Consider the following 22,780-nt stretch of genomic DNA (forward strand, 5'->3'; position numbering starts at 1 on the left):
ATGGGGTCCTCAGACCAAGGAGCATTGGCATCACCTGTGAGTTTGTTAGATATGGGTTTCATACTACCTACTAAATCACAATCTCTGTGGACGAGGTCCAGGACACTGCTTTCACATACTCTCCCAGATGATTTTTATGCACATTAAAGTTTGAAAACCACAGGGAAATCAAAGGAATGCTGATTTCTAAACATGTACTTTCTGTTTTTTCCATTATACCCATTGTGTTAGCCAAAATAAGTAGTGCTAACTACTACAATAAACAATGCTAAAAATTTCATGGCATAACACAAGAAAACTTTATTTTTTGCTAACGTCACAGTCCAGTATGAATCACCGTGGGGTGGAGAGAGCTATCTTGCTAATTTGTTCAGCAAACCAGCTTCCTTTCACAACGAGGCTTTGCCATCCTCTACACCCCTGGACTCCTCTGGACCTTCTGCAGCCAAGAAGGCAGGGAGGAAGGAAAAAGAAAGGAGTTTTAGTGGCAGGTCTGAAAGTAACACCCAACTTTTCTGCCTACAACTTTATTGGCAAGAACCCAAAGACATGACCCTCCTAACTAAAGGGGAGGCTGGGAAATGGGGCTTCTCTGTGGAGCTAGGAGGAGGAGGAGATGGCTTTGGTGAACACACAGCGTGGTCTCTACTGCACCCAGGGACCTAAGACAATCCCAAATTTTACTTGTCATGTTTGTTTTCAGTTTAATTTTCTAATCATGTTTTATCTTTTCTTTTTTAACTCTAGCACTATGGGACTGAGTACCACGCTCTTTGTGATGGCCTTCCTGCTCTTTGGTAAGCACCTTTGGCTTTGTAAAGTCCTAGAATCCTTCCACTGTCTCCCGATGAGTCTGATCACTGCAAGCCCAGGCCTGAAACTTGGTGGGTTTTACTCACTTTCTATCCAGTCTTGCACACTACCACATTTTAAAAACAAACAAACAAACAAACAAACAAACAAACAAAAAGACTTTTGTGGAGAAGAAGGAAACATCATGATTGAGAACAGGTATCTCGACTGCTGGCAGTCCCCGCCCAGGATGGAGCCCTATCCCCTCTGTGCATCCTTGTCCTCTGCCATCTCAGAAGTACGGTAGACTGGCCTGTCCAGTGGCACCTAGGGAGCAAGGGGAAGTTTCCTGCTCTGGCACCCCTGAGGCTTAACTCTTTTGTTCCGTATATATCCTTTTCTGGTCTTCTTTGTTCCCATTTCTGGCAATACCAGGCTTTTGGGAAACAGTTACTGGGCTTCTAAAAGTCTCCTTTCATTAGGGAGCATTGGTTTTCACATTCTCTACCTTCCCTCTTTCCTTCCTCTACCTCCCCCACCAGCCCACACCCATAGATTGAAGCTGCCCTTGCTTAGGGGGAGGATCAAAAAATCCCAGCCCTGCTACTATCTATTTCAGTGACCTTTGGCTGATTGCATCAGCTGATTTACTATAAAGTTAATGAAGCTTAGCTGCTGGGTTTCTCACTTGCACAAGCTCCCCTAAGATTCCATGAGGGGACTTAGCAGTATGGTCACACATCTTGTGCTTTGGTAAAATTTTCAAAAGTAAGATATTTTAACCAGAACAAGTTGAGCCCACTGCCTCTTTTTATTGTGACTTTTCTCATTTTCCTCTGGGTGGGTGGTATTATAATGGCCATGGGCATTGTGTACTTGAATTCTGTGCTTTGTTTCTTAAAGAGCACCCCCTCCACACACACAAAAATAAATTTTAAAAGTGTCAGGCCTCATAGACTTGGATCTTCCCTATTTGCAGCTCCTCTCTGAGTTTCATTTTCTTCATCTGTTAATGGATTGGTGGAGGTTCCTGCCACACATCCTGTAACTGGGTGCCTTTCATTTCTCCTGTCCTGCTTCTGCCTGCTGCTCATTTACCCCACCCTTAGCACTGAGAGGGAAGCCATCTTACACACACACCCTGGAGTGGGGAAGCCAGGGAGGGTGAGCTGAGCCTACCGCTTGGCCATAGCAGCATGCAAGCTGATCCTGACTAGCCAGCCCAGTCATGAGTTCAGCTCTGGCTGTAGTAGGTCTAGACTTCCTCAGCCACACCTGTGCAGATCCTCTTTGAGTGTTTTCGATAGATGGTTCAGATGGTTACTGACAGTAGCAAGTGGGGAAATCATTCACTGAGATAGAGGACAGGAAAGTTTAGAGGGGAGGGACGGAATATCTATTGCTATCCAAACAGCAGTGTCCAGCAGGCAGTTGGATATCTGGAATTATAGTGAATATTATTGACTAAAGATAAGCACCTGTGAATTATTAATTTATATATTTGGCTGTCGAATCCATGCTTATCTGTCCTTGTGATTTTTCCTTCTTTTACTAAAGGAGAAAATCCAGAGAGAGAGAGGAGTAAGGAGATCACCAGCAGGCACTCAAGATAATCAGTATTTAAGGAATGATCATTGAACATTGGCCAGGGGGGTCGGAGATTGGGAAAGAACAGAATTTCAAGAAGAGGTGGCCAACAGAGTGGTCAACATTCAACAGAGTGGTCGAATAAAATGAGGTCTGGAAAGACCTCTGAATTTGGCAGTGGTGGGTAGTCACTGACAACCTTTGGCAGGGAAGTTTCAGCAGTAAGGTGGGGGACAGAGACTGGGAGTGAAGGCAGCAATTGCTGTCTTACTCTCTCAGGGAGTTTGACTATAAGAGAAAGAGAAACTAAAAGCTGTAGCAGAGGGGACCGCTGTGAGCACGGTGAGCAGCTCAGAGGTCAGGCTGAGCAGGCAAGAGACTATATAGATTTGTAATGTCACCAGTTTGAATAATTGAATAATTTCCTTCAGATACGTAGATCAAAAGCAGAGTGTTCTTGGAATGAATTCTGCACAAAGAGGCAAGTTTACTGAAGTTGCTGGCAAGAGAATGATTGAAAAGATATACTATCACTGTGCTGTCCAATATGATAGCCACTAGCTGCATGTGGCTATTTAAATTAGTTAAAATTAAATAGTATTGAATATTCAGTTTTCAGTCGCTAGCTACACGTCAAGTGTTCGATGGCTCGATGGTAGCGGCTATTGACTTCCATATTGGTCAGCACAGATACAGAGTGTTTCCATTGTTGCTGGGCTCCTGTGGAAAGCACTGAACAATACAGTCCAAACTGGATAGATGGAGTTAACAGAGACAGGTGAAGTAATTGAACAAATCTTGGAGGAAGATATGTTGTGGACAGAGGTACGTTGAGTTTTAAGGTTCTTGGAGCAGAGCTGTTCTTGGAGATGAGGTCAGGGGAGAGGGGCTGCAACACAGTCTGTGGATGAAGATCTTCGAAGTGGAAAAGATCAAAGAACTTTCAGGCAAGTTTGTTGGTGAACTCATCCTTGCTGATGTCACCCAAACTCACAGTAATAATTGTTTGAAAAAACTTTGCCTCTAATGACAAAACGCTCAGTGAGCAAGGAAATGATGTCATTGCTATAGTGGCTGACAGCAGTGACAGAAGCCCTTCAAAGGGGAAGGACATTGCTCAAGGTCCCTGTGAAGTAAGATGAACAAGCAGTGGCTGGGGCAAGTGGCAGCTTTTGGGTAGGACCAGATTTTAATGAAAGCATAAACTTGGGGAAAACATTTGATGAAGAGGTGGAAGATGTAGTTTATTACAATGGAGTGAAGTGATGTGGATCCTGGCCGGCAGGATCCGTGTGTGTTGTGGATGCCATGAGCAAATTCACACAGACTGCTGAAGTCCTGTGGAGAAAAAGGGACAGCATGGCTGCTCTCTAAGTGAGAGAGAGGGCTCCAACCCCTGCCTGGACAGGCTTTTATTGCTTTTCTGAGTACATTACACTGAGGATGGTCCTCATTTACTATGCACAGGTTCACTGCAGGTGATTACCTTTCACAGATAATGAAGGAAAGAATGTTGCTAATTACTTCAAAGAGAAGGATGTTGCAGACCAAGGGGAAAGGTGGTTGAACTAGTTACACTCCATATTTGGGGGTTTTAGCACAGACTTTAGGAAGTTACAGTAAGCACTTGCTGCCTCAATTCAGGGTGAGAGAGTTTTAGCAAAAGCAAGTCTCATAGCAGCCTAGGTACAATGCAGGCCTGATTCCCCAGGGGAGATCCTATCCATGGGAGTGGGTCCTATGTGCTGGACCTCACTCCCACTGTCTTTTCCGAGTAGGAGCTGGGCTACATTTCTCACACCATGCAAAATGATTCCCTATAATGAAACTTCCTGAGGGTAAGGGTAAAAGTGGGGCAAAAGTGGGTTTACAGTTGTGAGTTTGCAAAACACAGAGTTTACTCTTGTATTATTATTTATTGATTTTTATATGAACAGCTATAAACCTACTTTCACCACTCCCTGTATAGCACTGAAGGAAATTTAGTAAAAAAAAAGAAAAATTCACAAGTACAGATAAGTATAGTACTATGAATGAGAGATAATCCTTCACTATAAAAGACATGTATTTGGTATGGTAGCCAGGTGGAGTCAGAGACCTCACAAGGTTAGAAGATCATAGTTTTTGTGTGACAGTCAAACAGTATATTGCTCAGGAAGCTCTCAAGTATCCTTTGAAACAAACTCCTTTAGCTGTTTAGTGAGGTATCTAGATGGATTCTTGAGTGCCTGGCTCCTGATATCATCATAGCAGCCAGTTATAACTGGACTGGGACATATTACCCAGGTGCTGGGAAGGAAAGAATCTCAGTGTTTACCCACCAATGGAGTCCCAGTGAGTCTAGTAGCTGGATGGCCTAGGGTCTGGTGTCATAAGCGGGGGATGAGGGGGGCGGTGCTGAAGCCACTTAGGAAAAAGAGACCCTGAGTAAGTCTTTTCCATATAGTCAGGGGATTAGGACGCATAGCTCTGATGATGTCATGGAAGCCAATGGTGGTGAGGAACTATGGAGTACAAATTGTGAAAGACTTTCAGTTCCACCCAGAATGGGCTTCAGAGTGATTTCCACCCCAGAGTAGAAGAGAGGATTTGGATGGAAACCAATTGTTCCTGTTATTATCTCCTCTGTTTCACACTTGAGACAGAGGTCGAGATCCTCTATAATAGCTTCTCAAATTGGAACCTTTGTTAAAATGCAGATTCTGACTCAATAGGCCTGGGTACAGCCAGAGCTTCTGCATTTCTGAGCAGGCTTTCATCATGCTGAAGACTTTAGAACACAGACCATATGTTTGATTGGTAGGTGAGTAGGGGAGCAGTTAGATGGGTGGGAAAAAAGCCCTTTTGGATCAGAGAAGTTGGACCAGTCTGAGGGAAGAGAGTGAGTGGGAAGGAGAGAAGGTATGGTGAGGCTCATCAGAGAAACAACCATAAATCAAGAAGGCAGAAACCTAAGGCTAAGTCATTTCCAGGCCCAGAGGGCACAGTTGACCTCTGAGTAATAACATAACATTGACTGCTAACTGGCAGAATTTCCAACTGTGTTTGGTTTCTCCATAAGGTCATTTGCCCTATATCATATGGAAAGTTGCTGATACAGCCAGAATCAGTTACCCCGGAGATAGCTGCTAAAAGCTTTAACAGTAGGTGGCACTCTTATCTTATTGTTCAGTTTAGCAAAGGAGGAGCAGGAGCCTCAGGACACTTCCCTTAGGTCCCCCTTTCACTGTTTCAGGTACCCAGGTAGATTTTTCCACTTCCCACCAATGTGGGACTGTATCCTGTATGGATGCTGCATTTTTATACTTTCAAGTGGTTCACAAGGTTCTAGTGAGCAGAATGTAATGGGCAGAGTGATTCAAATTCGAGCCAGCTCTCGCTGATGCTTGGAGTCCTCTTCCCCTCACATTCAAGACCACCTCCAACCCCCTTAATTATTTGTTCTCACTGGGCCATTCTGCACACAGTTCAATTTTTCCAAGTGCATGTCATTGTTATTTGTCCTTCTACTTTTTCTTAAAAGAAAAACCCATTGATCAGATCAATTTAACTTCTACCACCCTTCAATGAACACCTCAAAGGAAACTCCTCTCATCTCTCATCAACCCACCCCTCTTTTCTCCTTAATAAAACTCTGAACGATGAAGGTTTATTTAGAGCCCATCTTAAATTTCTTCCCAAGGTGATATCTAACTTCATATTAATTAAGAAACAGCATTTCCCCCCATCCCTACACTTCTCACCTACCACTAATATCTTGCCCAAGTTTCAGTAATTCTGTGTGCCAGAATAAGTCCTATAAAAACTCTGTAATTGATGACATTTCTTAATTTTTATTTTTCAATTACCATTTACATTCAATATTATTTTGCATTGGTTTCAAGTCTGTAGCATTGTAGTTAGACAGTCATATACTTTACAAAGTGTTCCCCCTGATATTTGAAGTACCCACCTGGCACCATGCATAGTTATTACAATATATGAGGGGGGGTCAAAAAAAACTGGAATTATCTTCTGGAGGGTAAGCCCTTGTAATACAGGCTCCCCCCCACTAGGTGAGTGTTCTAGGAACCCATCTGTGGCAGTGCATCAGCTGGCATTGTTGTGAGAGGCTGCATTCACCTTCAGTGAATTATTTTTGAAGACCCTTTCAATGTATTTTCCCATTTCATGATGGGTGATTTACAAGTGCACCTGCCCACTGCGCTGAGTGTTCAGCAATTTTGACCCAAGATGGCATGCCCCCCCTCCTTATTCACCCCATCTTGCCACAAGCAACTTTTTTTTTTTGTTTCCTTGGATGAAAAGTCCTCAAAGGGAAATATTTAGCTAACATGGAAGAGGTGAAACAAAAAATGGCTGAAGCACTAAAAGGCATCAAAATCAAACAGTTCAAAAAACTGTTGAGCAGTGGAAAAAACATCTCAATAGGTGTATTACATCAAATGGAGAATATTTTGAAGGTGACTGAAGTTTAAACGTAAGAATATGTGAACAATTTTTTATAAATAAATCACAGGGTTTTTGCGGGGGGTTCCCCCTTGTATAATTAGCCACATTTAAGGGGCTAGATAGCCAAAATCCCTTCCACAACTCCAATATGTCCTTGGGGATGGAACCCCCTCTTTGAACTTGCCCAGTCTGTCCTCCGGGGGTTGTAAAAATTTCCAGGGCAATGCATACAGGCAACAGCAAGTTTATAGTAATTGGGGTTTCCCCAACACTCCAAGAGCACATCCTCACCTTTCAATCTCTGATTCATTTCCAGCATTTCATTCATGTACCTTAAATGGTCTCTGACCACCACAATCCCCAAACAACCATTGATATTAGCCCAGTTCTCTTTCTGATCCCTGAAAGAGCTTAGAGAGGTCACTGAGCCTTGGAACTGGGCCATATTCTTGAGAGAGTTGGCAATGAAAACTGCAGTCACAAGGGAAGCTCTGTACAGGGAACTATTTGCATCTCAAAGCAGCTACTCAATGTGATCTCCAGCTCTTAAAGCAAAATGAAAGGGAAGGGATCAAATTGTTACCATTATCAGAAATCTTGTCAGTATAGCAGGCTAAGGAATAAGGGGATGGAATGGGAAAGGGAGAGCTTTTGGTGATGGTCTAGAACGGGGGTGTCAAACTCATTTTCACCAGGGACCGCATTAGCCTCGCTGTTGCCTTCAAAGGGCCGAATGTAATTTTAGGACTGTATAAATGTAACTATTCCTTAATACTTAATCGAGAGCTCAGTGCTGCAGCCAAGTAGAAACAAGGTGCCGGGATGGATACAACAAGGTAGAGGGCCTGATTCGGCCTCCGGGCCTTGTGTTTGCCACCTGTGGTCTAGAAGTAATGGAGCCTGTAACAGCTACAGAGGATCAGTGTTCAGGTTATAGGAAGGTTAACAGATGGGTGAATGAGTTGTCCAAATACTGGTTTTCCCTGTTCTGGGATTTAAATTCACAGACCCATAGTCCTGGAAAGATCCTTAGAACATTTGGTTTGCCCCTTCATTAAACAGATAAGGAAACTGAGCCTCACAGCAGTTGCCATTTACACAAGGCCACACCCATTTAGTGAGCTGTAGTGTGAGAACTAAAGTCCCATCACCAGAAGCCAGTGTGTGTGCAGAGTTCCAGAGTTCAATGTCGAGTTCTCCAGCCCCATTACTGCAAGAGAGCATCTGAGTATTGTTGTATCAAGAGAAATGGAGTTGTTGTCCCCTTTTGTTTTTTCTTCCCCAATTTCCACCTTTCCTTTTTTAGGTGTTGCTTCCATGAAGAATCAGGCGTACTTCAATGAGACTGGATATCTTCCCTGCCACTTTACCAACTCTCAAAACATAAGCCTGGGTGAACTGGTAGTATTTTGGCAGAACCAGGATAAGTTGGTTCTGTATGAGTTCTACAGAGGCAAAGAAAATCCTGACAATGTTGATCCAGATTACAAGGGCCGCACAAGCTTGGACAAGGATAATTGGACCCTGAGACTCCACAACGTTCAGATCAAGGACAAGGGCTTGTATCAGTGTTTCGTCCATCGCAAAGGGGCCAGTGGATTGGTTCCCATCCACCAAATGAGTACTGACCTGTCAGTGCTTGGTATGTTGTCAATAGTGTGTTCCGATCCCTGACCTGGATGAGACTGCAGTGAGCAGAGAAATAGTGGTGGGGGCCGGGGGATGACCCGTAGAGAGAAGGCACAGGATAGCCCTTTCTGGGAAGTCCATGTAAAGGTAATGCAGGCTTTGGTAGTAGAAAACTAAAAGTCCTTTGTATTTTTTATCATTTGCTTATGAAAGATTAGTAAAAACTGCTTTGGGGTCAAAATAGAGCTAACTGAACCAATGTAATATGGCTAAGTAAAAACCATGGGTGATTTGGCCATTACTAAGTTTATATAACCATATAGGCCTCACATCTCTTTTATGTTCATTGTCTCCTTTGGTCCAAGATTTCTCACCCATGGAATTTTTGCCTGGAGCCCCTAATGAGGGTGACAGCTACCTAATTTGGGTTTTCCCTTCAACCTTCCAGAGGTTGCTTATGAGTTGTTTGCTGCCCCACCCTGAGCCTGGTGGACAGAAGGGAAATCACCCTATGAACACAGCCTAAACACTGGCAAGCCAACCCCTTTGTTTCTCCAGGCTTTGGAAAGCCTAAATGTTACTATGGATTTCTAAGATTACAATACAATAAAGTTAACTATTTTATTTTGGTATATAGTTCTGTCAATTTTATGTATAGATTTTGTAACCAACACTCTAAGAAGGATATAGAACATTTCCATCACCATAAAAACATTTCCTCATGCTATCTCTTTCTGATCGCACCCTCACCACATCCATAACCCCTGTGTCACATCCTATAGGCGGGTGTTTTTGAGAACATGCTGTGAATGGAGCCACTGAGCACATAACATTTTAAGACTAGCTTCTTTCATTCAACATAATGTCTTTGAGATTTCCGTGTTGTTATATGTACCAAAAGTCTGTTTCTTCTGATCACTGAGTAGCATGCTACTATTTATCCTCACTCAAACCAAGAAAAGACATTGGGTTGTTTTCAGTTTGGGGCTATTATGAATAGAGCTGCTGTAAACATTCGTGTACAAGTCTCTGTGTGAACATAAGGTTTCATTTCTCTCGGATAGCTACCCAGGTACGGGATGACCAGATATAGACTAATTTTTGATGAAAGTGGAAAAGGCAGATTAACACCAATTCTGAAACCACAGAGTAAAACAGAGGTAAAAATAGAAATAGAACAAGAAGTTGCTCCCCTTAAGCCCTGTGTGATTCAAAGGAGGCTGCAGGGCTTTGAGGACATTTAACCAAGTGCTAAATAAATGTTTTCAAAGTGTAGTCAGGTACTATAGAGAAATGTGGTGTGTCTTAGGTGGGATACAATCATTTTTAAAAAGTTTTTAGTGGTTTTATATTTATTTTGATATATATTAGAAAAACTATAAGTAACTTATATAACCTGTGATTTCACAGATATTGCTAATAAACTTACAGTAAGTAGTGCTGTGGCACTCCACCTTCTACAGACCACACAAAGTTACAGGCAGAGTGTTTAAGCAGTGTGTTGATATAGCAAAACTTATATACGTGGCATGCAGATCAGTCAAGTTTCCAAAGCAATATACTAAATTATACATTAGCATGTAGAACCTGAAAATGACCTAGTAACTCTGGGAGGGTACCAAGGTGTTTGGCTGACAAAGGGACTAAGTGCCAGTGATCCTCAACAGTCATAGCAATCTGAATGGCAAACAAGGCAAGAGAAGCTCTGTCATGTGCAAAACCAGTATTCTGAATATCTAAAACCAAAATCCCTGTCCACTCATATACCACCATCTTGTAAGGGTTTCTCAAAGAAACCTGGTGGAACTGTAGTATCTTTTCTGTTCTCTTGGTCTGGCGACCTGGAATGTACCACATGGGACACTTGGGTCCTAAAGTCAGATCACTTCTCCTTCCAGATTTTATTTCTTAGAGAAGTGGCCTCATTATAAATCTTTGATGACTAAAATTTAGCCCTCCTATCACTCAGACAATGTGCCCTTGATTTGGGTAAGCAGGAAGTAAGCATGGCCCCAAATTCCATTCTTAAAAAATAAATGTGGGGCCATTATGTGGTTCTCACCATGGCCTGAGGTCCACAATTTAGACACCCTGAGGCTCCCAGGTATGCCCCCACAGTTCCCAGATCAGGTACCTAGTCATCTACTATTTTCTTCTAAATACAATTTAGACTGATTTTCTCTCTCTTTATTTCTTGTATCTCTACTTGCTTTCAGCTAACTTCAGTCAACCTGAAATAATGCTAACTTCTAACAGAACAGGAAATTCTGACATCATGAATTTGACCTGCTCATCTGTACAAGGTTACCCAGAACCCAAGAAGATGTTTTTTCGGCAGACAACCATGAATTCAACTACTGAGTATGATGCTGTCATGAACATATTTCAAAATAATGTCACAGGACTGTACAATGTTTCTATCAGTTTGTCTTTACCAATATTTCCTGACAAGAACGTGAGCATCTTCTGTGTCCTGCAACCTGAGCCAACGCAAGCACAGCTTCTCTCCCTACCTTACATTATAGGTAAAGTGGTTTCCCAAGGCTATTTCTTTTATCAGGTATTATACACAGATGGTTATGGCAAATCATCCAATGTCCCTTACTTGCCAGGAAACCTCCAACTGAGCTATTTTATACTCAGCAGGCTCCTGCTTCATCTGAGTGTGGCAGGGTCCAGGAGGCTATAACCCTGTACTGCACTTGAGGAAGCATGTACTTAAGCCCTGAAACTGACCCACTCTTTTGGGCTACTTTTGAATAGACAGTTCTGAAGTTTAGGTCAGAAAATACAGGATTCCTCCAGGCTAGAATTCTACCATTCATACACACATGCACACGTGCACACACTACATCCATATAGCACTTGTTTTGAGTATAGAACCATTCTAGACATTGTTGGTTGCAGGGATGAAAACTAAAAGGTATAAGACAGGCTCTCTGCCCTCAGGGACCTTCCAATAGAATTAAATTTTCATGTGATGTCCATACATGAAAATCTGGATTTTAAAAAGATTGGGTTGGAATCTAAATTATACTCCATGAAAAGAAGTTATAAATTTAAATACAAAAGTGACTCTAATTAGGTTTATAGGCAATCAGACATAGGCAAGTTCTTGAGGGTGAGGGAAGTTTTTCTTTATTTTTTCTTTATTTTTTAATTTTTTAAAAAATATTGACACCATCTCTTTTTTTTTAAGATTTTATTTATTTACTTTTAAAGAGGGAAGGGAAGGAGAAAGAGAGAGATAGAGAAACATCAATGTGCGGTTGCTGGGGGTCATGGCCTGCAACCTAGCCATGTGCCCTGACTGGGAATCGAACCTGTGATGCCTGGTTCTCAGCCCGTGCTCAATCCACTGAGCTACGCCAGCCAGGGAGGGAAGTTTTTCTAAAGGAAGTGGAATCTTATAACACAATAGGAAAAATAATTGGACTTAATGAGTGTATTGAGGTGATGACAGGTACTCAGACTTCTGGTGGCTTCCTGAACAGGAAGAAAAGTTTTGAAACAGCATTCAGGCTTAGAAAGTGAGGGGTCTGCAATCAATTAGCAGTATCCAATGTGGGAACAAATGGTAATGGTAGAACTCAGTACATGTGTGTCAAAAGACCCAGAGGCAGAAGTTCTTGTGGCATGTGGGCAGTGTTGTATGGAGACCAGCCCAGTTGGAGAAAAGGGCCCACTAATAGGAACCTGCCATTTTAAAGTCACGTCTTTGCCCTTGAGGAAATGCATCTGTATTTGAAACCCCACTTTTGAGGAGTAGTAACTGCAAGATTCTTTCCTGGAGTAAAGGCACCGTTCCCCCAGACTCTCGCTGTCACTGCTCATTCTGATCCTTACCACACTGCCCTCCTCCACCTATCTGCCTTCTGATTGCCTTGGCCTCTTCACCTCAGGGCCCTTGCTTTGTCCCCTGCTAAGTGATCCTTCCAACTCCTTGCTTCATCCTCTGGCTTTGTTGCCTCCTCTCTCTTGATGTCTCATTGTTAAAACATAATTTGTCCTGTGGGCACATTGTTACATACAGTCCCTGGGGCCAGTTCCTACCAGCCAACTTCACCAGTGGGCCTATTCTCTCTCCCCATGCTGATGTCCTCCATTCAAACACCTCCACCTCTGAGGATCGAGTAAATGGTGAGGCTACCCAGCCCATCTGGGTTGCTTCTACTATTGCCTGATAGAGGCCTCTCCCAAGCTATCCCAAGTTCAGCACCTTCTTGGAGCCACCAGTCACCACACAAGGCATGTCCTGGGGCCCTCTGCCACAGCCCCCACAGTCAACAAATGAATAGGGCCTTGCCACCACTATAGCCTCATCATGAATCACCTTTCTGCTACTTCTCAACTCCTGCTTCAGAAACGTTTTAGCTCTGGCTGCATCAGGAAGATGGGGTTTGCCTCTCTGTGTCCCTATTCTGTGGTTAATCACAGATAGGTTACACCCTGAGTTAAGGAACCTTTTGGGTGTCAAAATGTAGCAGTCTCCATGTTAACAAGTATAATGCTCCTTTCCTGGGAATGCTAAACAGGCATCAAGTGGGATGAACTTGGACAGACTCAAAAAGTGTTGAATAAGACTTGCAATACCTCCTCTTTGCTAAGCTAATGGGAGGTCAGCTAGTCCTATTTTCCTGTAATTTAGAATTAACTACCAGAACTATTTCCATAAATGTTTACAAAGTGGGCCACTCAGTTCTAAGTTTTTTCCCCAAAGCCTGTTTTTCAACTTCCTAGGAACTTATGAGTCTCCATGCAAGGAAGTAAGTCTTGACCTCCCAGGAGCTGATTCTGACCCTGATTCCTCATGCCATGAAGAGATAGCAAAGTTTTTCTAGTGGGTAAAACATGCTGACAGCATACCTGAGGAAATCTGTGACCTCAGTGTGAAAAACAAACAAAAACAGAACTGAAGGTAGGAGGCCTGTGAGGAGGTTGTAATATTTGTCCAGGTGAGAGGTGTCTGGAGCCTGGTCTACAGATGATAGTGGATGGGATATTACCACAAAGGAAACGTCAAGGCCTGGGGCCTGACTGCACATGGGCTGAGGAAGCAGGGCATTACATGATGACCGTACACTCAGAACCTTGACACAGGTAACTTATCCAGATTCTAGAACCAAGGGCCAGGTTGACCTCTTCTAGTCATAGTCATTGTTTTCCCAGTCTCCAGAAAGTAAGGGAGATCAGTCCAGGCATCTGGCCAGAGGCACTAGCTTGGTTCTTAGTTAGCTGTCAGGGAGACTGGGACTTTCAATAACCTCACATTGCATATTTCTAGCTCTTCTGGCAGTAGAGCCCTGGGGCGAAGCTGGCATGTAATTAAGAAAAGAGGGAAAAAAAGAGCAGTAATTATAAACCTTTTCTCTTTTTTTCCTTTAAAATTTTTTATTATATATATTTTAATAGCTTATTTTTTATTGTATTTTTTCCATAGCCATTTCTCCACCTTATACCCTCCACCTCCACCCCTCCCCCCCCTCACCCCACAACCACCACACTGTTGCCCATGATTAAAGGCTTCTAATCAAACTTCCTGGCTGATCGAAAACTTGTGGTCATTTTTAGGTGCAAAGCCAACAGAGCCACCCCGACCTGCCCGAGAGTCTGTCGTTGTGACTGCGTCTGTGCTTATACCGTTGATCATCTTTCTGTGTGGGGTGGGTTTCTGTGTAAGACTAAAGAAAAGGAAGAAGAAGCAGCCTGGCCTTGCTCATGAATGTGGTGAGTCAGTGTGTGTCCTCCCTGCAGAGTGGCACTGAGTAGCTACTTCCCTACCTGCCTCCTACTGGAGCTCCTTGGCTGAGCCCAGACTGGCAAAAAGTCAGCAAGTGCTTGGAGGAAAAGGTTTCCCCTCAGGATTTGTAACCCATGTAGTTGGGACTCAACAAATGATAATGTTGCTCTGGATTTCTAGGACAGGCAATATTTCTAGCCTCAGGTTTACAATATGCTTCCGGTTTCCAGAAAAAACAGGTTATTTCTTACTTTACCCACCTCCCTTCATAAGGTTACTGTCAGAATTCAATGAAGTAAAATGGTGAAAACACTTCCAAACGCCAGTGGCTATAGGCCTGGTGGTGGTGTCCAAGCAGAGATGTTAGGTGGGAGAAGGTGGGCATTAGATAGCCATCAGATGTGTTTTCTCATCTCTAAACCAGGTTTCCTGAGAGGTCAGATGAGTAGTTCCCCACTGAATTTTAAAAATATTAACTTTTATTCATTACCCAGTACTACATATGCATTACTAAATATATTGGAAAAAAATCACCTATAGTTTCACAAGTAAGAAAAAAATTATTATATCTACAACATTTTAGTATAAATCTGTTATTTTCCAGAAGTAACATAATATTCTAAGGACTGGGGTTTTTTTTTTTTACAATTAGAATAAACCTCTGTCATGTTTTTTAACTTTTTTTGTATTAAATGTAGAAAGAAAATATTCAATGTCATGAAATGGCTACAGGATAGTCCATCATGTGGATATACCATAATTCATTTAAACCAATTCCGTATTGTTGGACACTTGGGTTGTTCCCACACTTTTCACTGATGTAAACAGCACTGCACTCAGCAGCCGCCCCATATCTGCTGTAAAAGTGGCCTGTGTTTGATTGGGGAAAGGTGATTCCTGACATTAGAATAACCCCTGTATGTGGTTTGGGCTGGTTTGGGCAAAGTTTTAAGGTAAAGTTGGACTTTATCTCAGTAAGTGCCTCTAGTAGAAGTTTGGTTGGTGTTAATAACTAAGATTCTTACTCATGGTAAAATAATGCTTCGGGTCAGCATCTTATTTAAGATTTCAGTGTACTGATTTTAAGATCTATCTAGAAAATGTTATTAGTAGACACTCATTTCATCTTACTATATTTTAAATATTTTATTTATTTATTTTAGAGAAAGGGGAAAGGAGGGAGGAAGAGAGGGAGAGAAACATCAATCGGTTACCTCTCGCATGTGCCCCAACTGGACCTGGCTTGCAACCCAAGTATGTGCCTTGACCAGGAATTGAACCGGCAACCTTTTGCTTTGTGGAATGATGCTCAACCAACTGAGCCACACCAGTCAGGGCATCTTACTGTAGTTTTAAAACAGGAAATTAGGGAGTGATTATCCAATTTCAATAAATTAATATAAAGCATATGGCAGAGCAATTTGAACTGCTAAAGTAGGGGGTGCACTGAAATATTTCTATGATATAGAAGTGTAAAATTCAGTGCACAGGAGCAGATGCAAGGATATACCATGCTTGCCCAGGCTTTGACTTTTCAAGGTGAGATATTTGAGCTTCTCTTTCTTTTAATCTCATTGCCTTTAGCATTGGCTAAATGTGCAGAAGAAACCTTCAGTTTGGGAATAAACTGTCTCCTAAATTTGCTTTCACATTGGAATGATTAGCTTACAAATGAAACAAAGAAGAAGGAATGGAGAAAAAGAGAATTAAGAATGTTTCTTTGCTCAAGAGACAATCAGAAAAATTCAGGAAAATAGATGAGGTAGTTAGAGAGGAGGATGTGTGTGTACATATGAGTACATATGAGATGGTCCGATTGGGCTATGGTGATAAAAGGCAGAAGGCAACAAGAAGGCAGCACATACATGACCCCCCAAGAATGTGATTAAAAAGTACTGGCAGGAAAAAGTTGTTTGGTCAATCACCTGTGCCAGCAAGTTTGGTCAAAGAGAAGAGCTTGATATCACTGGAAGAAGGGAGATGTACCAAACAACTATGACATGTAATATGAGATGTTTGTAAATTTGGCTTCAGCAATGTCTGCACTTGCTTTGTGGATACCTCTGGCAGTGGCTATATGATAAGCAGAATAACAAGGTGCCTATCTCCTATACCCCAGAATCTAGAATATTTTCTTACATGGCAAAGGGGACTTTCATATGTGATTAAGATACTGATCTTAAAATGATTAAATTATCCTGGATTATCCAGGTAGACCCAGTCTAATCACCTAAGCCAGGGAACCTTTCCCATCATGGTTAGAAAAATGAGAGGGAAGGAGAGATCCAAAGCTTAAAACAGGCTCAGCCCATCATTGCTGGCTCTGAAGATGGAGGAAGGAGCCATGAGCCTAGAAATATAGGCAACCTCTAGAAGCTGGGAATGATCTTCAGGTGAAAGCAAGCAAAGAAATGGAGATCTCAGTCCTACATCCACAAGGAACTAAATTTTTCTGACAGACATCAACAAGCTTACTGATAACCTGTAGGAATCTCTCCAAAAGTGGAGCTTCTTCTAATTGAATATTAATCCTTTCCACTGTTTGTTCCTAATTGTAGTGTTTTTTCCTCAACCACACATATTTGCCCTGTTTTGTCTAAATTAATAAAAGGGAAATGCCATGGTTATTCCAGCTCGTTCTAATCTCTCTTCCCCTTTCCTTCTCCTTCCTCTTCTCCTCCTCTTCCTTCTCTCCCGCCTCCTCCTTCTTCTCTCCTCTCTCTCTCTCTCTCTCTCTCTCTCTCTCTCTCTCTCTCGTTTTGTCAAATAAGGCACATAATGCATGAAAAATTGCCATTTTCAATTACTGTCTTTTCCCAGTCAAAAGCTACCCTGTCAGCTCACCCACCAGGGAGAGAGACTCAAATAGCTCCTTCTGAGGTTTCGCTTCCTTGTTTGGATTTTGTGTGTCATAGTGACCTAGCAACAGACAGTTTTTATTTCAACTTGCCTCCATCCATCAAACCTTAGAGTCTCAGCTTTTTCAGAAATGATTTCTTAAAGGGCAAGTGTGTTTCCCAAAATAAATCATTTTAATCACCATTTAAATAGAAACCTTCACAGGGCTTAAAGACTGAAAGTTGGTGATATCATCACATCTGCCCTTAAAAATGCTAAATTTGTCCAAAAGGTTAAAAAACTGTTTTTATTGTCTGCTTTCACTTTAAAATAGAAGTGTGTTTTTTTAATGGTGATGACTTTGCCATGGTTATAAAAGGATAATTTATATTCTGCATTGGTATAAGACATCTCAAATACTGTATTCAGCTATAAGCACCATTATTTTTCAGAGAAACTTCAACAAAATTAGAACCTAACCTGATTTATTGTATCTGGAAACTCAGTCAAATAAGAAATAGCTCAAGTAACCAAAGGTGCTTAGCCAGAAAAACAGAAAAAAAGCCTTGGCAATGATACAAGTACTGCCTACAGATACCTGAGGAGCTGCCATAGGGTGCAAAGATCTTTTTCTTTTTCTTTTTTTTTGATAAATTAAACATAAAAATGCAAAAACATTTTTTATAGCTTGAGCTCCAAGGCTGATGAGCTGGCACAACTCCAGGGACCCTGTTCACAGGAGGGTTTGTGACCAGCGCTGGTGGAGTGTGGAGAGCAGGTCGGTCCTGTGTAGCTGCAGATAGTGGCCCTGCTCAGGCCCCCAGTGCTCCCACCTGGAGCAAAGATCATATTTAACTGTGGCTCCAAATGGTGTATAGTCATACAATGAAATACTGCCAAGCAAGGGAAAGGAATGGACCACTGGTAACATACCACATCGTGGGTGAATTTCAAAAGCATTATGTATGTTAAATGAAAGACTCCAGGTGGAAAAAGACTACACAGTTTATGATCCTACTTATATGAAACTCTAGAAAAAGCAAAACTCCTGTGACACTGAGCAGGTCAGTGGTTACCAGGGGATGGGGTGGGGGAAAGGGGCAAGAGGAAACTTTGGGGGCTTATATAAGTGTTCTATATATTGGATATGGTAGTAAGTTACATGACTGCATACATAATGTTAAACTCACCAAAATCTATATGGAAAATGATTGGATTTTATTGTATATTAATTATACCTCAATAATGCTGATTATTGCTCAACCCTGTGTGCACACATGAGAACTGCCAATGATAGGAAGGGTTCAAAATGTCAGGGGGGCTGTTGAAAGGACTCCTGAGGTCTCTAAATTCCTCCATAGACATCCAGGTTAACAACCCCCATGGTAAGGCTCTGAGTGGAACAATAGCACTGTCAGGAGAGTCAGCCTAGAGGAATTTACACTCCAAGGCACATCAGTAGTAAGTCCATACCAGTAGCAACTCAGACTTTGAGAGGTCCAGGAGCTAGAGATTTCCAGCCTGGGCCCATCCACGCAACACTGTGCTGTTGGTTGTGTGAGCTGGTGAACCCATTTCAGCATCAACATCTTCGAGATTTCCTTTCCTCCTAAATCTCATTTTCAGAAAAGGATTGGAAACTCTTTTCTTTATTTCTTTTTTTTTTAAAATATTTTAGTTCTTTATTTTTAGAGAGGGGAAGGGAGGGCGAAAAAGAGGGAGAGAAATATCAATGTGTGGTTGCCTCTCGTGCACCCCCTGCTGGGCACCTGGTCCACAACCCAGGCATGTGCCCTGACTGGGAATCAAACCAACAATACTTTGGTTCACAGGCCGGCACTCAATCCACTGAGCCACACCAGCCAGGGCTTCTTTTCTGGTCATTAAATGATTGCTAAAACTAAATGTGTTACCCCTTCCACTAATATTTTTATTTTAGCAAAGAGTAGAGTTGTAAGTAAAAATCCTACTTCCGACATTAGAACTGAAAGCACAGTGAGCAAATGAAGCCTTTTACTTTTTGGATGCAAGGAGCTCCCTCTCAGCCCCCCTGAAACTGCATCAGGTAGCCATCAATTAGTGTTATATGTGACATTAAGGCCACTGTGTCATTAAGGCTACAATGTAGCTTTATAGGCTACAATGATTTTTCTCTGAGTCCTAGGACTTTGAAACCTCTCCATACTTTCCCTCTGGTAATGTCAATGGGCAATACACTTTCTGAGGCTGTTTGCTCTCTTGCAGAAGCCATCAAAGCGGAAGGGGAAGAGAGTAAACAGACTGATGAAAGGTGAGTCCTGACCCTACAACATTGTTGAAAGACGTCTGATTCCAAGAAGGTCTATAATTTGAGTAGGCTTTAAAAAACCTGAAGCATGCTGAGACTCCCAGCAAACATGAACTAATAGAGAGGGAGAGGAGATTGAGACTAGTAGAATCTGGAGGAAAATGTTGTAGTTGTAAATGGATGGCAGGTATCCAATGCACAATGCTCAGTCATGGCCAAGTGAACTCTCAGTACCAAAGGGGTTTGATGTGGTGAGCATGGGCTACATTTTACTCACAATGGTAACCCCAGTACCTAGAAAAGAGCCTGGACAAGTGGGTAACCTACATGTGTGAGTGCTCATGAGTAAGTGAGGAATGATAACACATTCCATGTAGCTTCTGCTCCTTTGAAACTTCTGTGCCCTTTGCTTGGAATATTCTTCTGCCACTGAGGTGAGGACCTCAGTCTTTAGATCTTGGTTCAAGCAGCACTTTCTTAAAAACCCTTCCCAAACTAGATTGGGTCAGTCTATGATAGTGTCATGTGGATTCTGGCCATTTTTCTTATAACACCAAGTATACTAATAAATATGTGTAATTGTCTTATTAAACTCTATAAGCTGAACTAATGGAACTCTATAGAAGGCAGGGATCACATCAGTTAAGCTTATCACTGTGCTACCAGCATCCAGCACAGTGCACAGCATACAGTAGGTGCTCAATAAATATTTGGTGGAAGAATGAATGTATGCATGAAGGAATGCATGAAGATGCTGGGCGATCAGTCCTTTTACAACATGACGTAATCAGGTTGTCCATACCTCCATCCTCCCTTGAGAAACCGAGCTTCTCAAGAATATCAAGGCTCTGGCTGCGTGGTTGTGGGGTCAAAGCAGCCCTCAGTGAAGAGCCTGGTCACAGAGACACATTTATGACCCCAGGGTGCCTAGGACCCAGAGTGCCCAGCACTTATCTGGGTACGCCAGTCACTGTGAGTCTAGGGATCCCGGTGGTGAGCCACGGTGCTGAGATCTTGCCTGCCCTGCCCTGTCGGGCTCGGTTCAGAAATGGCCCGGAAGAGCCTACAGAGGGAAGGCAGCAGTGACTCAGCATAGGGCAGGGAGAGATCTAGACAAAAATAAAGCATAGTTACTGAAGGAAGAGTGTGGATGACATGCTCTCACCTCTCTCGTCAGCAGTCTGTTTCCCCTCACTGCTATGGCAATGCCACATGTTCCTGGCCCTGTCACTGAAATCTAGAAAAGGAAGTGGCTCTACTGGGAATTCTGACCCAATTCTCTTCTTTTGTTTTTTCAGAGTAGAAAACCGTGTACCTGAAAGATCTGATGAAGCCCAGTGTGTTGTTAACATTTTGAAGACGGCCTCAGGTCACAGAAGTGCTGCACACTTTTGATTAAAGAGGAAAGTCCATTTGACTATCCATTTTTAAAATCACATGTGGATTGGTTCCTCTATTTTTTCCTTTTCTAAATTAAACTTATTGGGGTGATATCGGGCAATAAGATCATATGCTCCCCTTTTCAAGTTTTTGACTGACCTTTTTATTTTCTCTCTGAGCCTTCCCAGAGGCAAGAAAATACTACGGGAATAACAACAGGGGGCACTAGGGGCCCCTCTAAATGAAATAGCTTCTCAGTAATGCCAGCTCTGCTCCCTATGCCAGGAGCAGATTTTATCTGCTTCTTTTGTGACTCGTGGCTAATGTCTGGGAGGACTAACGCTTCCAGTATCAGATTCAGTCTCTTTTCTTAATTTTACAAATTGTGTTTTCTGTAGAATTCCCATTTTCTGGAAAAGTAGCTTCTGCCTACTCTGGATTCTGAGGTAGTGCCTCAATCTATCTCACATATGTGTGACTGAACACCTACCTCTTGAGTCTAAGTGGAAACCTTATGTACTTTATGGCTTTATAGTTTTAATATTAACATTTCAAAATATAAAGAAATATGTATTATAATAATGTAATTACAATGCCTCAAGAAATGTCTACCCTCTGCTAAGGAGTTCTTGTTCTTCAGTGAGGGTCAGTAAGGAAAGTAGTGGCCTACTGTGCTGACAACAATAACCAGACAAACTCAAAACTTGGGAGACTAGAAGAGGCAAAGAAGGAACCATTTCTATATGGGCTGTTGGTAATACTGAGGAGGATCTGCATGCCTGACTTGGCAGAGAGCACTGGATAAAGCAGAAGAGTGCTGTGCATCACAAACCCACTTCTCTTCTTGGAAAAACTGATTGAGATGATGACCTGGGGCATCTGTGCAAGAGCCAATAGAGAGACTACAATACTCAAAAGAGAAAAAAATGAAAGATCTTGACCAACAGAGATGCACATAAATATTCAGTCTGTCGAGTCCTTCAACAAGCCTTGGGACGAGCAACAGATGGACAGTCTGTCCAAATGGACAGACTTAAGATGGACAGTAGTTTCCTGGGTGGTCGGTGAGGTGTTTTGATGATACCAGGTTGTTTGGATGTTTCACCTGCTGAAAGCAGAGCTTGGGGGAGAGAGCTATCATGAGCTAAATGGAAGGAGGCTTAGAAGTCTTCCAACTAATGGCTGAGAGACAAAGGGCGGGCTGGACTAAAGTTTGGAAGACCAGGATGCAGATCATCCAGATGTTAATTTTATATGTATATAAAATCATTATGTTGTAAACCTAAAACTAATATGTTATATGTCAGTTATATCTCAATTAAAAATGTATAAATTCAGGGAAATTCTGGGGGGAAACTGACTTTTTCACCAGTGGATCCCACGTACCTAAGACAGTACCTCAAAACTACTTACTTAAAAGTTGAATGAAACATTAATATGTCCTCTTATAAAAACATCCCTGCTTGGTATACTAAATTCTCCAGACCTTCTGAGTTGTAAGTCTGGGGAAAGGAAAGCCAAGAAAGGTTAAAAGGGGCCACTAGGTTTATAACAGTGCCGGCATCACTGTTGTTTGCCTTGTACCAGAGACTCTTCTAAACCTTTACATTTATTACCCCACTTAATCCTCATAATGACCCTGGGATGTCAGTATTGGAATATCATGCCCATATTGCTGCTGAGGCACAGAGAGGTCAAAGCAATTTATCCAAGGTCTCTAACTTAGTAAATGGCAGAGATGGGGAAAATTTTAAAAAGCACCACCTCTCTTCCCCTTTATGTCCCAGCCCCATGTTTTCTGGCCATAGGAGATACACCATTTTGGTTGGCTGCAGGTTGAGTGCCTACACCACTCCTTACATTACAGTAGCTCAGCCCTCCCAGGTGGTGCCTCCAGAAGACTCTGCACTGACTCTTCTGGAAGCCATTCCATCATTCCATAAGGCCAGAAGCTATGGATGATGAGGCACACAATCTGACCAGTGAAAATGAGTTTTGGGGGAAGTGAACTACAGTTCCTGCCTCCAAATCCCCCCGCTTTGCCTCTGCTACTTATTATTCTTTTGCAATTCACC

At 42.3% G+C, this 22,780-nt stretch overlaps 1 protein-coding gene across 7 annotated transcripts in view; it reads left to right on the forward strand.

Moving 5' to 3' along the window:
* The window catches only part of CD86 (CD86 molecule), a 62,817-nt gene extending 40,769 nt beyond the window's left edge, over nucleotides 1-22,048 (forward strand). For 5 of the 7 annotated variants that reach the window (XM_045851917.1, XM_045851918.1, XM_045851916.1 and 2 more), the window contains 6 exons: nucleotides 748-797; nucleotides 8,138-8,473; nucleotides 10,677-10,985; nucleotides 14,032-14,187; nucleotides 19,283-19,328; nucleotides 20,624-22,048. In XM_045851917.1, the coding sequence (XP_045707873.1) occupies nucleotides 748-797; nucleotides 8,138-8,473; nucleotides 10,677-10,985; nucleotides 14,032-14,187; nucleotides 19,283-19,328; nucleotides 20,624-20,720 (994 nt within the window). In that variant the 3' untranslated portion in view covers nucleotides 20,721-22,048. Of the gene's footprint in view, nucleotides 1-468; nucleotides 492-747; nucleotides 798-8,137; nucleotides 8,474-10,676; nucleotides 10,986-14,031; nucleotides 14,188-19,282; nucleotides 19,329-20,623 lie in introns of those variants that run through there. The other 2 variants (XM_045851921.1, XM_045851922.1) reach the window with 2 other exon arrangements.
* The last annotated feature ends 732 nt before the right edge of the window (nucleotides 22,049-22,780 follow it).

The sequence above is a fragment of the Phyllostomus hastatus genome, unplaced genomic scaffold, assembly GCF_019186645.2.
Source record: "Phyllostomus hastatus isolate PE091 unplaced genomic scaffold, TTU_PhHast_1.1 phas_contig_86, whole genome shotgun sequence".
Lineage (NCBI taxonomy): Eukaryota > Metazoa > Chordata > Mammalia > Chiroptera > Phyllostomidae > Phyllostomus > Phyllostomus hastatus.